The 16,276-nt window shown below is 39.5% G+C and overlaps 2 protein-coding genes across 2 annotated transcripts; both read right to left on the bottom strand.

The window, feature by feature from the left end:
* Positions 1-2,403: 2,403 nt before the first annotated feature.
* LOC311499261 (trace amine-associated receptor 1-like) lies at positions 2,404-15,996 on the bottom strand. Its single transcript, XM_084560181.1, has 2 exons — positions 15,452-15,996; positions 2,404-3,835 (listed from the first exon to the last, which is right to left on the bottom strand). Exons 1-2 carry the CDS (start codon positions 15,644-15,646, stop codon positions 3,035-3,037), a joined length of 996 nt encoding a protein of 331 aa, XP_084416307.1. The 5' UTR covers positions 15,647-15,996; the 3' UTR covers positions 2,404-3,034.
* Positions 10,403-11,404, bottom strand: LOC311499262 (trace amine-associated receptor 1-like; the record flags this gene model as incomplete). Its single annotated transcript, XM_084560182.1, has 1 exon — positions 10,403-11,404. The coding sequence occupies one exon, from the start codon at positions 11,402-11,404 to the stop codon at positions 10,403-10,405; it is 1,002 nt and encodes a 333-aa protein (XP_084416308.1).
* Positions 15,997-16,276: the final 280 nt, after the last annotated feature.

Genomic DNA, 16,276 nt, shown 5'->3' with positions numbered 1-16,276 from the left:
TTGACCTGGGCACTTCCAACATGAGTTGATTTGACGACCTCAAAGTTCTATCGTAATCGCGAATGGTCAGCATCTCGGATAAGTAAGATGGGGCGAGGCAGTTAAGAACTTTAAAAACAAACAAAAGTTTAAAATGAATTCTAAAATGGACCGGGAGCCAATGGAGGGAATAGAGAATAGGAGTAATGTGCTCTCGTTTTTTAGCGCTCGTTAAAAGACGGGCAGCTGCATTTTGGACAAGTTGAAGACGGCCAACAGAGGACTGGGAGACACCAGTATACAGGGCATTGCAGTAGTCCAGTCTGGAGCTTATTAGAGTGTGAATAGCCTTCTCGAGGTCATGATGGTTTAAAAAGGTTTTTATTTTTGCCAGAAGGCGCAGTTGAAAAAAGCTGAACTTGACAACATTGTCAATTTGTTTGTTGAATTTCATAGAACTGTCAAAAATCACTCCTAAGTTTCTTACAGTCTGAGTGGCAGTTGAAGGCCAGGTACCAAATCCGTTTGACACAGACTCTCCAAACACAATATATTCGGTTTTATCTTCATCATCATTTAAGTGCAGAAAATTTTGGACGAAACACTGCTTAATGTCGGCAATGCAGTCAACTAAAGTGTTTCGTGCATTGCCAGGCTTCAGTGGCAGATAGATTTTCAGATCATCTGCATAATAGTGAAAAGATAGGTTGTGCCTGGCTATAATTGACCCAAGTGGTAGCATGTATAATTAAAACAGAATAAGGCCAAGAATGGAACCTTGCGGGACTCCACAGGAGAGAGAAGCACAAGAAAAAGACAAGTCACCAGTCTTCACAGAGAAGGTTCTATTGGAGAGGTATGACACAAACAATTTAAGTGCAGTGCCATGGATGCCAACATAGTGCTTCAGGCGTGACAGGAGGACTGTATGGTCCACCGTGTCAAAGGCTGCTGTGAGATCCAGCAGCACTAAGGCAACAGGACACTTGGTGTCAACAGACAGCATATTATCATTGTGCACCTTTAATAAAATGTAAAATAACAAAATATCGTAAATAAATAAATAATAAAAAATAATGTTTAATCTCAAATCAACAATGAATATAAATTATTTATAATTCATATTCATTAATCATGTTGATAACAACAATTTTGATATTTGTCTTAAATTAAAAAAAAAAAAAAAATACATTTGTCAATTTCCTGCACCTGTCTTCCAGGTCCACATGACCTCAAAAAAGTTATCTAATCTGACGATCAAATGCTGAACCGAATACTGACGTCCAAGTGGGGTCATGGTTAGACGTCCAAACAGCGGACCTAGTTTGCACGTATTGTAGAAGCTCACCTTGTTCCCACTCATGATGTTTCATCTCAAGATAACTTTGCCAGGGACACACCTTTGACCATTGTCTTGGACTGAAAATTGAGAGGGGCACTCCTAATTAAGAATATACATGTTACTGCCGCATACTGGTCTGGAGTTGTAAGCAGACGTGATTTGCAAGTTGCTCATTAGAATTAGCATTAACATAAATTAGTCTAGACAATTTAAACAGCATTTAATAGTTCTTCATAGCGTGTTGTAAGGTGGTATAATGTAGCCAGGTATATAGTGAAGTATTTCCACACACTTGATGAACCGCTGCTAGTTTCCTGCAATGACCCACTCACCTGTCTTCTAGGAGGCATCCATGTTTTTAATGTCACGTGACCAGTGACTAGTCGACTTCCTGCTTAAAGCGTCATGGCACAGCAGTAAAATTGACCAGTCGTCTAGTCGGTTCAACCCCTATTAGCGACTATCTGGAATATAAAATGTTGATGGCCAGAAACTTGCCAGGTCATACTCTGTAGCATCTTCAGGAATGATCCAGTGTCCACACGTATAACTTATTTGGACTGTTCTTTACTGAACCAACTTGACTTGTACATTATACATACGTTACGAACTCTCTGGCTGAGTAACATGTTTGTTGTCCTTGACCTCTATAACAGTCTTAGTACGCCCTCTGCTGGACTCTTAGGTACTGCAACACCTTATTACTGTCGAAAACTCAACGTAAACAAACTAAAAATAATGTGTATACTTGCAGCAATTAGTAATAACGGCACAAACATAAATATGTTAATCATAAATGATTAGCTGCGATACCACATACTCTTTTTTTTGTATAATTTTCTGAAATAAACCCTTTATTTTTGCAGTTCTGATGTCTGGTCTCCACTTGATGCTGTTGCCCTTGAGTCGGGTCGTAACAGCGTGCTCGATTCAAAAATAAAACACAGACTGTACATCCAACGAAGAGAGCAATCAAATGTCTTCAGGCTTGTGCAACGCAATATATTTACAGGTCAAATAAGAGGAAGTGTACAGACAGACCTATAGTGCCAACCCAAGCTGTGATGATAACCATGATAATACACATATATTCATACAACTAATGCAACAATGTACACACCCAAAATGGCGTTTCACATATTTTCAGCAAACTCCTTTGTAAGCTGGCACTGCTTACTGCTTGTAACCCAGTCAGCATTGTTGCTGATGCACGGGCACAATCCTGACACTTGCTGGTAAAACAGCGCTCATTCAAGCAGAAAGTCAGCAGTCACCAAATCACCTTTTTATACCTGTCCTGCCAGAATGTAAATGTCCAGTGAAGACTCACTTGTCTGTTTTTTATTATGATTGTTTATTATGTAAATCCAGAGACACTCCAAAAGCCCTCATTCACAAAAAGATTACTGCGTGATGAACTGCATGTAAACATTACTGATCGTGATATTTGGAGGTTCTGGTGAAAAGAAAAACATCATAACCCCAGGCTGCAAAATACTCCAAACAGGACATGAGATATCTCATTACAACAAACACACACCCAAAAGTTTATTTACTAGCTGTTATTAACAGATTCTTCACATAATACATGAATACTTATACAAAATGCTTTATTATAGGCTGTATAATGTCAGTATAATGATTCTATAATCTATATTTTGGGCGTAGAGTAGTATAGCTTTATTTGCACGTTAGTATTTCAGCAATAAATGTTCAAAGCAATTTTGTATCAGCTAAATTACTGTGAAATATTTTTCCAGAAATGATCATTCTGAACGCAGATCTGAACCAGCTGTAAAAGAAGGCATAAATTAATGGATTCAGCATTGAATTTGACAGTGTGAGCCAGTTTAGTGTTTCAATCACAGGAACTGATGGAGGGTTATAAGCTAAAGGCTGAAAAACAACACAAATAAAATAGGGAGTTAAACATAAAAGAAAAACTCCCATAACAATAGCCAGAGTTTTGGTGGCCTTTCTCTCCGTCTTACTGACAGTAGCTCCTGACTTTGTGCTCTGACAAGCTGTGTTCTGGATGCTCTTTACTTGTTTCTGTGCAACAAGGAAAATCTTTAGGTAAATACAGAGCATTATGATCGCTGGAAGGTAAAATGAAAAAACTGGTCCAATAGTGTTTGCCACTACAACATCAACTAAGCACGTTTCCTCACACGTACCTTGGCTGAAACCTGCAAATATGATCCCAATTCCAATTAGTACTGAAACACCCCAGCTCAAGAGGATCATGGTTAAAGTAACGTGTGCATTGATTTTAGTTCTGTATGTCAGAGGATGGCACACGGCGTAGTATCTGTCAATGGAAATGCAGCACAGGTTCAGAATAGAAGATGTGCACAGCGACACATCGAAGCTGTCCCGTATTTTGCAAATAAGACTTTCATGATAGAGACATGAGGTCACAGTGAATGCCATGCTGTAAGGGAAAACTAAAACACCGACGAGCAGGTCAGCCACAGCCAGAGAGAGGATAAGGTAGTTAGTAGGAGTGTGCAGCTGTTTGAAGTACATGATGGAGATTATTACAAGAAGGTTTCCACATATTGTGACAAGAGATAATGAGCCGAGGAAAACATATAATAATACACATGCAATGGAAGGGTTGCTTGTAAATATGTAAGTTAAATTGTGTGATTCATAGCAGGGATGTATGTCATCAGCAACGTAACTGCTGCTGATATTCAGCTCTGAATTCATGCTTGGAGATTCCTGCAACATCAATCTGTAATGCAAAGAAAATGTTTTAATTTCAGCATGTATAATATGAACATCAGAACCATAGAAATGTACATTTTAGATTCAACTGTTTTGAGTTCATCAAGCTTCCTCACCTTGTAATACGTACTTATAGTCCATGCGAGGGGAATGATGTGTAGACACTGTGTCAATGTGTAGAACATCGGACTTTGGTATTTAACATCCCCTACTTCATACATATAATTAACATATAATTTCATCCTCCAATCAGATATGGGCAACCAACCAATGTCTTGTTTGCATGATGTACAAAATTACAAAATGATGAGTAATGACATATATGTATGTGTGTGTATGTGTGTATGTGTGTTTGTGTTTATTCTTACAGTTGTCAATTTTGATTTCTAGTCTAAAGCCTACTGTAACAATTAGATGGTGTAAAAATGACTAATACAAAGGGGGAATGGTACAAACGATAAACTAAGAAGTAATTAGGACAATTTAGTTTGAATATAATTTGACTTTAGAGTGGCAATCTAACTTAATGGGAGAGAGTAGAGAAAAGGAAGCTGAAGTGGAGAGAGCTGTGGAGCATGGAGGCCAGCAGGATTAGATTGATAATAGGGACTACTTATGATGTGCTGCCAACTCCCCAGAACCTAAACCAGTGGGTAGGTGAGGATGCTGCCTGCCCACTGTGCAATTGTGTATGTATGCTTAACCATATTCTGACAGGTCGTAGGGTCTTACCCAAGGACGTTACACCTGGCGTCACAACCAAGTACTGAAATTAGTGATGTTACGAGACGTGCCGAAGCTTCGAAGCGTGTGTCGAGCATTGACTGTATATACTATATACATGGGCGTAGCGGACGCGGGGTACACGGGGGACATGTCTCCCGCACTTCCTGTATCTGTGCCCTCCGTCCCCTGCACTTTATACAGCCGTTACAACCACTTAATTCATTTTTAACATGTTGAAACGCGTTTTTCCGAGCCGCCTCTAAACGCATCATGAGTATCGCGGAGCTAAGGTGGCAAACAAACGCCGCTGACGTGTGTCAGCAGAGAGGGACGTTGTGCTTCAAACATGTCCAGCAAACCAGCCAAGAGGCAAAAAACTTTAGACAGTTTTTCCAAACAAACCGTGTAAGCTGAGTAATGCTGTTACATGTAGATAATGTTTAACTAAAACAGAGACATTCTATATTGTATATTATTGCCTAGGACTTTGGCTAAAAGATGACAAATAGATGTCAATTTAGTTAGCTAAGCTAGCTAGTTATAAACCCACTCCTCCTTAATTTCTGCACACAACATGTGCTCACTATTTTTTTGCACATATTTTTTAAATCTTTATACAATAGAAAGAGCAGGGTGAGGGAGGAGAAAGTGGGCCAGAGGCCAGCAGCAGGGATGGTCACGGAGGGTCTTCACAGCAGGTGAGGAGAAAATAACTTAAGTCCTTATAATGTCTCTGGCTGAGAGAAAATATTGATAGCATAAAAGGGATTATTTGGTTAAATTCTAATACTACTGTATTCCTAATTCTGTTTCAAAATGTTGCTTTCCACTTTTTTTTAAAAAATCTTTATTGCCACAATAGAAAGAGCAGGGTGAGAGAGGAGACAGTGGACCAGAGGCCAACAGGGATGATTATGCAGGGTCACAGGTGAGAAAAAAATATAACTTGCTGAGAAAAAATATCAATAGCAAAAAACTGACTTTGTGATTCATTTCCACAGCTATGTCACCACTACTATTCTTAATTCTATTTATAACTTTTGCTTTGCACATTTATTATCTATATTATTGTACGAGAAATTGTAACTGGCTAAGGAAATGTATATAGGATAAGAGTTACTCTAAGTTTAGCATTTCCACTGCTATTTCAGAACTGTTTGCAAATGTTTGTGTCAGAAGAGAAAGCCATCTGAAATAGGAGTGGCTATGTGACTCCAACCAATGGCTTTGTTGCATATCTAATACCAAACATCAATATGCAATCAATCAATACCTTTTCAATCCCATTTAATTTTGGTGCTGATGATTTTAAACAGGAATGGTGTTTTACAGAACTTTTGGTGTTCAGTGTTTTCCTTTGGCGCTAAATTATCTGGCTACTCACCCTGTACTGCAGATGCCCCAGGGTCATTCAATGTCAACTCAACCAGAGTTTGGCAGCTTTAGAGTTTAGATTTGACTTTGATAGTATATCATTTTTAAAGAGCTAAAGTCGGTTTCCTGGTGCTGTGCTGTTTGTGTTTGTGTGGTTCTTTAGCTGCTAAGGAGAGGTGCAATTGAATGCGAGAGGATGATAAATCACTCAATAAACCTCTGAACAATTTGTCCCCCTCACTTCTAAAATGATGGCTACGCCCCTGACTATATATATATGTGTGTGTGTGTGTGTGTGTGTGTGTGTCGAGTAACGGAGGGGGCGTTTCTGCGAAGCGCGCATCGAGGCTTGCTACATTTAGGGGAGGGGCCGAAAATAATGACGTCCGAAGCCTCGCTGCCCGGCTGTACCACGTGACTGCTTCAGCAACATAAACCCCTCGGGATTTTTGATAGAGAGTTGCGGTCAATTCAGAGTTTGGATAGAGTTTTGATAGTTTGGATAGCGTTTATATAGTTTGGAGATAGTTTGGAGAGTTTAGAGAGAGAGATATGGTTTGAAGATTTAGGAGAGTGAGGAGAGAAAGATACGTAAGAGGATGGAGCCAGCTAGGAAGAGACATATTCAGTGCCCTCTTCCTAGTTCCACAAGCACTTTCACTGTCCTCTGCTTGCTTAAGCCCATGCCATTTGCCTAAACTGACAGAAAAACATTACACAACCTGCCATATCATATGATACTACCATTTTGGGAAAATTTACACACAGAATACATTAAAAATATATTTTATCATACACATGTGATTTAAGCAGTTTAACACGATAATTTAAGTAGAGAAATTATTTGGTCATACATTTGTTTGTAATTCATAGTCATTCCCAAGAGCCATTACAGACACAAAAATTCAATGCATCACACATTATGTGGTAAAGAGCTACAGCTGCCTGTGATTATACACCTGGCCAGTAGGTGTTTTCGTGTGCACATGAAGCTTCGAGAGATGAACACTTTCTCGAACCAATTGGCTCAAGTGGTTCGATGCCTCATGAGGCTTCATCTCACCATCACTAACTGAAATGTTTAGCAGCTGCAATTGAGAAAAATCAGTTCAAAGTAAATTCCACGGCTGTTAACAAAGAGAATAGACACATCATTTTTGTACAGGAGGGAGAAAAGGCTAGACTAGTAAGCATCAGGCATAACACGGGCAGCTAAGAGTAGGAGGAGCCTGGGAGATGAGGGTGGACTTAAATGAGCAGCTAGTTATTCCAATCCATATAGCTAGTACTCCACTACGGCCAGATCTGCTGTTGTGAAGATAGTCTGTTTCATTGAACTTACTGTCCCTTGGGAGAGCAGAATGGCTGGAGGGCTTGTGTTCGCCCTGTGGAGGTATGCTGCCGTGGATTTGTGGCTAGATCCACCATTGCTCTCCTAAACGCGCTGGGCATACGCGGCAAAAGTCAGAGGACTGCAGTAAGCAACATGTCCTACTACTGAAAGTGGAGGGGAAGATTTTCTTCTCAGTGGTGGTGAAACGAATGACCAGCCATCTCCTAGAAAACAGCTACATCGATACCAGCTGCCAGAAGGCAGGCATTCTGGGGTTTCCCGGCTGCAGGTTTTGCCGACAGCCTTCAAACTCATGCTGATTAGCAGCAGACAAATGGTACGAGGAGTGAGGTCACAGTCAGGCCAACGACTACAAGCCCTGCGGAGCTACATGGACGATGTAACAAGCCTTCTCTAAACAGTGGTCTGCCCGGCTGCATGGCTACTGAAAATGTTGGAAGAACTCCTCGGATGGGTCAGAATGAGAATAAAACCACCAAAGTCTTGTAGTTTCTCAATCCGGAAGGGAGCCAGGAATGACCTCATCTCCTTCACAGTGAATGGAGAAAGGATTCCACTACTGGCAGAACAGTCTGTCCAAAGTTTGGGAAGACTGTATACGGCCGATCAGCTACCCTACTGGCACTGTCGGAGGTGCGTCAGGTGGAAACACCCTGCAGGTAGCCCTTACCTGTGCTTACATCTAGATACAATTTACTGTTTAATTTTCAGTTTTAGTTTAGTTTTTGACTTGTTTCTGTCTGACAGTGTGTCGTAACAATGTGCAGGACAATGGACACCTCAACCGTCCAATGGCAATGCTGCTAACATGAGGATATTCTTCAGTACCACCATTCACCAGTTGTATGTTTGAAGGGTAAACCGGCAGAGTTAAGGGTACAGAGATGAGGAACTCAAGCAAGTGTGTAGAGAATGTGGTTATGCCAGTATCGGGCATGGTCACTGACTAACAAGATGGACACTGGCTCTGGCTAGTGCACAGCTTGAGTGCTGGTAGTATATTGCGTTATATCTGAAGTAGACATTGCTGAACAGTAAAATACCAGCAACTTGGAAATAGCCTAAAGTCAGGTTTGTTGTCTCTGTTAAGTCCAAATGGTGTTATTCAGGGCATGTTTTTACGAAGGCCAATATCTAAAGCTCTGATGTTGAATAGATTGGCCATCCTTCCTGGGATCCAGATGTAGATTATATTAGTTTTGATAATGTTTTGAAATACCTCCTGTCCTTGCTCTCAGGCAACCTCTACGTATTCATACACATGGATATAGAGATTGGTGTTTAACCTATTGCCTCATTACACTTTTAGACATGCTGCTCATGATTCCATCAAAAACATAAATCTACATGGAGCAAAGGGTAATAGGACTCTTCACTGCATTTAAAGGTTAAAAAATAGAAATCACTTTATCTTCACCAGTCCTTACAGTTTGTTTATTTTTTTTTTTTTATTTTTTTTCAACTTGATGTGTCACATTAAATTTGACAATAATGTGGTGGACGTCCGTAATAGTTTTTTCAGACCTGAAATTTGCAGAGAAAAACTTAATATTTTTTCCGCCACGATTTGCACTGCTTTTTAAAATAACTCCTTCAGATGTTTGTGTGGATCAGTTGCTTCGCGGGTGAACATCGTTATTTCCCTCCAGATTGAGCGAAACTCGTGTCTATGCTTACAGCTGGAAAAATTATGCGTTCAGTCCACAAAAATATGAACTTCAGCCTATTCACTGAAGTGTGCTGGACCCGGGTCAACACATCACTGATTCATTTTTAAAATTAGATTTATATGTGCCAGCTTAAGGTAGGGTTTACATTGGTCCATTACATCAAATTTAGTGTCAGGTTTTGTACAGTCATGACCAACTTTGTTTGGAATAACTGTGGAACAATTAAGGGGAGTAACTTCATCATCATGGAGAAAAATTACTTTGATATTATCTACTTTAAAAAAAAAAAACAAAAAAAAAACAGTGCTCTAGTAAATATTATGTGGAGAGCCATGAATAACTGTGTGACAGTGTGGTAATGGTTACAATACATGGTGATGGGTGTATATATATATCTATGTATATGTGGAACATATATATATAGATATATATGTATATATATATCTATATATATACAATTGTTTGATAAATGTATGTGGAAGTTTACATCATCAGACATTCACATAGTAAAAAAAATATTCTGTCACTGCAGTTTGCTTTGAACTATTTATTTTTGACAACCAATTTACTCAAGAAAATAATATCATGTTACTATGAAATGAAATCACATAATGGTGCAGCACATATAATTCAGACTTAGGAGTTAGGTGATGAGTGTTCAGCTTCAGTATCTGTTAAAGTCAGTAAAGACACTTCTCTGGATTGAGACACATGACAGAAACCTGTTGTTGGCTCCTCTGTCCTGCACTGGAAAATGTCCCGTTGTGTTTGAATCAACCTCCCATATATACTCACATATCATGCTTCTTCTCATCTCTGTGTCAAAACTGCTGTGACAGAAAAAAAAGTTTCCATGAAGAACTTCAGTGAACCAGGTGAATATAGCCAAGTTACTAATGTGAGTAAAAGGCACCAGAACTTTAATTTATTGTCTCTTCATCAGAACGTAGAATGGACTTTAAGGAGCACTGTTTGGTTAGTCACTGGTAGCATTAAATTCTACATATGGGATTGGTGGGTGACTTCATCTTCAAGAAGCCCAGCACCTCCAGCAGTTTTCAAGCAGAGCTTACAAAATGGGCACTACAATTGTAGCCTCAGCTGTGCCACTCCATGTAATATGCTGGTTAAACTGTACACTATACTCAACCTTAAGTAAAATATAATGCTATGTTAATTTTTACAAGCATGGCAGCAGAGTTTTCCGGCAAAATAACCAATTCATTAAAGCAGTTTGGAGTTGGTAAAATTACCAAATATAATTTTTCCAGAAATGATCATTCTAAAAGCTGATCTGAACCAGCTGTAAAAGAAGGCATAAATTAATGGATTCAGCATTGAATTTGACAGTGCAAGCCAGTTTAGTGTTTCAATCACAGGAACTGATGGAGGGTTATAAGCTAAAGGCTGAAAAACAACACAAATAAAATAGGGAGTTAAACATAAAAGAAAGACTCCCATAACAATAGCCAGAGTTTTGGTGGCCTTTCTCTCCGTCTTACTGACAGTAGCTCCTGACTTTGTGCTCTGACAAGCTGTGTTCTGGATGCTCTTTACTTGTTTCTGTGCAACAAGGAAAATCTTTAGGTAAATACAGAGCATTATGATCGCTGGAAGGTAAAATGAAAAAACTGGTCCAATAGTGTTTGCCACTACAACATCGGCTGAGCACATTTCCTCACATGTACCTTGGCTGAAACCTGCAATTATGATCCCAATTCCAATAAGTACTGAAACACCCCAGCTCAAGAGGATCATGGTTGAAGTAACATGTGCATTGATTTTAGTTCTGTATGTCAGAGGATGGCACACGGCGTAGTATCTGTCAATGGAAATGCAGCACAGGTTCAGAATAGAAGATGTGCACAGCGACACATCGAAGCTGTCCCGTATTTTGCAAATAAGAGTTTCATGATAGAGACATGAGGTCACAGTGAATGCCATGCTGTAAGGGAAAACTAAAACACCGACGAGCAGGTCAGCCACAGCCAGAGAGAGGATAAGGTAGTTAGTAGGAGTGTGCAGCTGTTTGAAGTACATGATGGAGATTATTACAAGAAGGTTTCCACATATTGTGACAAGAGATAATGAGCCGAGGAAAACATATAATAATACACATACAATGGAAGGGTTGCTTGTAAATATGTAAGTTAAATTGTGTGGTTCATAGCAGGGATGTACGTCATCGGCAACGTAACTGCTGCTGATATTCAGCTCTGAATTCATGCTTGGAGATTCCTGCAACATCAATCTGTAGTGCAAAGAAAATGTGTATATTTCAGCATGTATAATATGCACATCAAAACCATAGAAATGTACATTTTAGATTCAAATGTTTTGAGTTTATCAAGCTTTCTCACCTTGTAATACGTACTTATAGTCCATGCGAGGGGAATGATGTGTAGACACTGTGTCAGTGTGTAGAACATTGGACTTTGGTATTTAAAGTCCCCCACCTCATACATATAATTAACACAAGATTTGATCCTCCAATCAGATGTGTGCAACTGACCAATGTCCTCTTTGCATGACGTACAAAATTACAAAATGATGAGTAATGACATATGTATGGGTGTGTATGTGTGCTTGTGTGAGTGTGTTTATTCTTACAGTTTCTGTACAATGACTGTTTTGTCTGTTTTGATCTCTAGTCTCATATAAAGCATACCGTAACAAATAGTAGGTTTAGAAATGACTAATACAAAGGGGAAATGGAAATTAGCACAATTTAGTCTGAATATAATTTGACTTTAGAGTGGCAATCTAACTTGGGGCATGGTTACCTCTGAGCTTCCACTTGGTCTTTGGCACACTCGGGAACAGCTTATCAGTTTATCCGAGAGAACAGGTGGGTGTATGAAGGTGTAGCAGCTCAGAGAGGTAGGGCGGAGTGAGATTTAAAAGCAACTAAAACAACAACGCTAAAACGGGGGTGATGTGCTCGTATTTATGTGTGCCAGTTAAAAGACGTTCAGCGGCATTCTGTACCATCAGGAGACGGGCAGTAGAGGACCCACTAAGTCCCACATACAGCCCAGCAATCCAGCCCAGTGGTGACGGAAAGCATACTGTCGTCTAAGGCTACATATGGCTACAGAGATCTTGTAATAGCCAGCGTGGCATATGCCAATGCTGAGGTATTGCTCACCTATTACTTTTCGTTTATAATCATTATAAGTAGTTGGTTTGTTTGTTCAGTAAAATAAATTATTTCACCAGGCAAGAAAAATATGCAGTGTTCTGCACCCATGAACATGTTACCAGTTCAATAAGGAGAAATCAAAGGGATGAGAGATGAATTACAAAATGCGGAAATTACATGGAAGACGAGTATTATTTGGGAAGGTTCACTAAGTATTTGGAATGTCCTATGTTCAACATGGTTGCTGAACGCACCATAGTCTTGTGTCGTAAATGAGTTCCGGTAGCTGACGTCACCCTACGCCAGCAGTCGCAGCACCGCCATATTGGCAGGAAAGCGCACTTTTCGAACTTCTATGCGGTTGGCACCTGCGAGCAACTAACTAACTTGTCCTTGTACCAGTTACATCCAGAAATAGTCGATAGCTGTTGTGCCCCAGGATGCCAGAACAGTCGGGGACAAGCAAAGGGGAAATCGTTTTCTAGGATTCCCAAAGATCCTGCAAGACAGCAGATGTGGATTACTGCAATAAAACGCGCAAGAAGCAGGCACGAGAAAACGGAGCGGTGGGATCCCTCAAGAAACGGACTTCGCTTCTGTAGCGATCACTTTATATCAGGTACAGAATCCAGCGTTTAGTGTTTTAAGTTAATATGCTTTAGTTACGTGCCTACCTGCACGACTTAGTGAATTTGTTTGCTGGAGAGACTGGACGCTCAGTGGGAGCCTTTTCCGTGGGGAATTCTACTTAATTGATGCAACCGTGACCAGGCTGTGGACTGTTGCTAGCTAGCTGTGCTAACAGTATGAGAGACTTGTTGATGGGAAACACTTACTGCACCAAGCTGCTGAGAACCTACTGGATGCTTACAAACGTGGACGGAGCCTGAGGACATATTTCTTCACCAACAGCATTCTGCGTCCCAGGAACTGTGAGTACAGTTAAGACACTGCGAACTCGACAGTTTGGTACCATAGACTTAATTAACTTAGAATCTTTTCAAAATACATTTTTTGGTTTTGATATTAAATTGAAATATGGGGACCACCTGGTCAGAAATGTTATGTGTGCTTTTAGAAGTGCCTTTGTGATAATGTATTTCCTGGTAACTAGTAGGGACCTATGGGGCTGCAGTGGTTTTGTTACTGTATGGGAGGCTGAGCTCTCCTGGGCAGCATAGCTGGTTTCGTAAACCCGTCATCCATTCACCTCCCATGCAAAGAGTGATTACTCAGAATAGTTTTGAGGCAGTTTACCCACCCACCTGCAAAATAAGAGAACAGAGTGTTACAAAAGTAACTGCTGTTCCTAAGTTGTCCACTGTTTTCGTAGGAGTAGCGGACAGAACACAACATCCAGAACTAAACGGCAGACAGCAATACAGTTGCACTTTATTTTTTCAAAGAAATTCCAGGTTGTTCATAAAATGTTTTCGTAAACGGATAGCTCATTAAATGTAAACATTTTCATTACGTAATTGTACTTTTTACACTATTATTTATCGATTACTATAATGTAAGGTTCATTTCAGATTTTTCCAGCTATTATTGTTGTTTTTTATGTAGAATTGCCTTTTCTACCGTTTCTGTTTTGTCATTCCGTCCTTTTGTTCTTTTTAATTAGATTCAGTTGGATTTGAAGTATTAGACATGTTACACAAACTAGAAGGTTATTGTTTTATTATTTATTTGTTGTAATAATTGCTATAGCACAATTAACAAACTGGTGACAATAAATAGGGGTTCACCAATCAGTGAGAAAAGGGATAGCAAGAGATGAGACAGTCCTTCTGATGCTGCTGGGCCAGTGTTCTGTTCCTGGGGTATTGGCCAAGATACTGTATGTACTGGTGCACTTTTTCTTTCCTGGATCTTAACAGAGTTCCCTTAAGAAAAGAAAGCTAACATGTGGCATTGTTTTGAGTAAGAGCATTGCAATAGTAATATATAAAGCTCAGAGAGCCACGGAATCCAAAATCATCTCAGTCCCATCTTCAAGGTCTCCATCTGAAGTGTTGCCTCATCTATTGTATGGCACCAGACCCAAACACACAATCACTATAGCTAAAACAAACTAAAAGCTGAGGCATAAAAATGTATGTTCCATGTCACATTTACTTGTGTAGTGTGGGTCACATGCACGTTCTTATGCTGCTATTTTTTGATTGTTTTCACCACTTTTTCAGCAAATATATTTATATTTCTTTGGAGTCTGAAGCACAGTATGTGAATTTAATTATTGTCTTTTGACAGATATTACAAAATTGTGATACTAAAAGAGTGGAGTAGTTTAGCGTTATTAAACAGCACTTAAGCAGTCAAAATAACATTCAAAGCAGTCTTGTGTTTGCAAAGTCACCCCGGAATATTTTTCCCGAAAGGATGATTCTGAAAGCTGACCTGAACCAGCTGTAAAAGAAAGCATAAATAAATGGATTAAGCATCGAATTGGACAGTGTCAACCAATTTAGTGTTTCAATCACAGCGATAGGTGTTACACTGTGTGTTAAAGGCTGAAAGACCATGCAAATGAAGTAAGGAGTCCAACATAAGAGAAAAACTCCCATAACAATAGCCAGAGTTTTGGTAGCTTTTCTCTCCATCTTACTGACAGCTCCCCTGGACTTTGTGCTCTGAAAGGTTGTGTTTTGGATGCTGTTCACTTGTTTCTGTGCAACAAGGAAAATCTTTAGGTAGATACTGAGCATAATTACAACTGGGATATAAAAGGAGAAAATACACGCTAATGTGGTTGATATGAGAGCATCAAGTAAACAACTTGTTTCACATTTTCCTTGATTAAAACCTGCAATTATGATTCCAATTCCAATCAGAGAGGCAACTCCCCAGCTCACCAGAATCATCAACCCTGTGACACGATCATTTATTTTACTTTTGTATGTCAGAGGCTGACATACTGCGTAATATCTGTCAATAGAAATGCAACACAGATTTAGAATCGAAGCTGTGCTCAGTGTCACATCAAAGCTCCCTCGCACTTTACAAAACAAACCTTCGTGATACCAACAAGAGGTCACAGTGAATGCCATGCTGAAAGGAAACACTAAAACTCCGACCAGCAGGTCAGCCATAGCCAGAGAGAGGATGAGATAGTTTGTCGGGCTGCGGAGCTGTTTGAAGTAAATGATGGAGACTATTACAAGAAGATTTCCACATATTGTGAAAAGAGATAATGAACCAAGGAAAATATATAAAACTACACATATAATGGAAGGACTGCTTGTAAATATATACATAGAATCATACAATTCATAGCAGGGGTGTATGTCATTAGAAGTCCTGTTCACAGTCAGCTCTGGTTCCATGCTTGTAAATTCCTGCAATGAATGTTCAATAACATTAAATTACATTGAGAAATCATTTTTAATAGTTTAAATGCAGCACGCTGTATGTAACCACATCAACATCAGTGCTCCTTTGACATCAACTGTGAAAAACATAAAATAGTTCTGTTTTCTGTAAGTACCATACCGTATGCTGGGAGTTAGTTGACTCTTCGCTGTTGTTTGTCACGAACATGTGTTCTTAATCATTGTGCCACTGTGCAGATATATTGGACTTCTTTAAATATTAAACCCCACCTATTTATCATAATACAAACATCTCCTGTCCAGTCAGATGCAGCGCACTACTTTCTGTTAGCATGTGATCTAATTAATATTACAGACTGTGACTCTGTGCCGTTGAGTTTTAATTATATTTCAAATAATTTTTACATGAATTATTAATTAATTTAGACAAGAAAATCCCCTAAAATTATAAGGTTGGGAGATTTTGTGATTGTTTTTAGTAGTCATGGTCCTGAGCTAAAGAAGGCTATTTTTTCCAATTTCCAATAATCCAAAAAAGCATTTAAACAAGGCAACTGGACTTGTTGAGTTTTGAGAAGACGTTTCACCACTCATCCGAGTAGCTTCTTCAGTTCTAGGGGACTG

The sequence above is a fragment of the Chelon labrosus genome (genome assembly GCF_963514085.1).
Source record: "Chelon labrosus genome assembly, chromosome: 14".
Classification (NCBI taxonomy): Eukaryota; Metazoa; Chordata; class Actinopteri; order Mugiliformes; family Mugilidae; genus Chelon; species Chelon labrosus.
The sequence above is the reverse complement of the archived record's forward strand: the minus strand, read 5'-3'. Positions and strand labels throughout refer to the sequence as shown.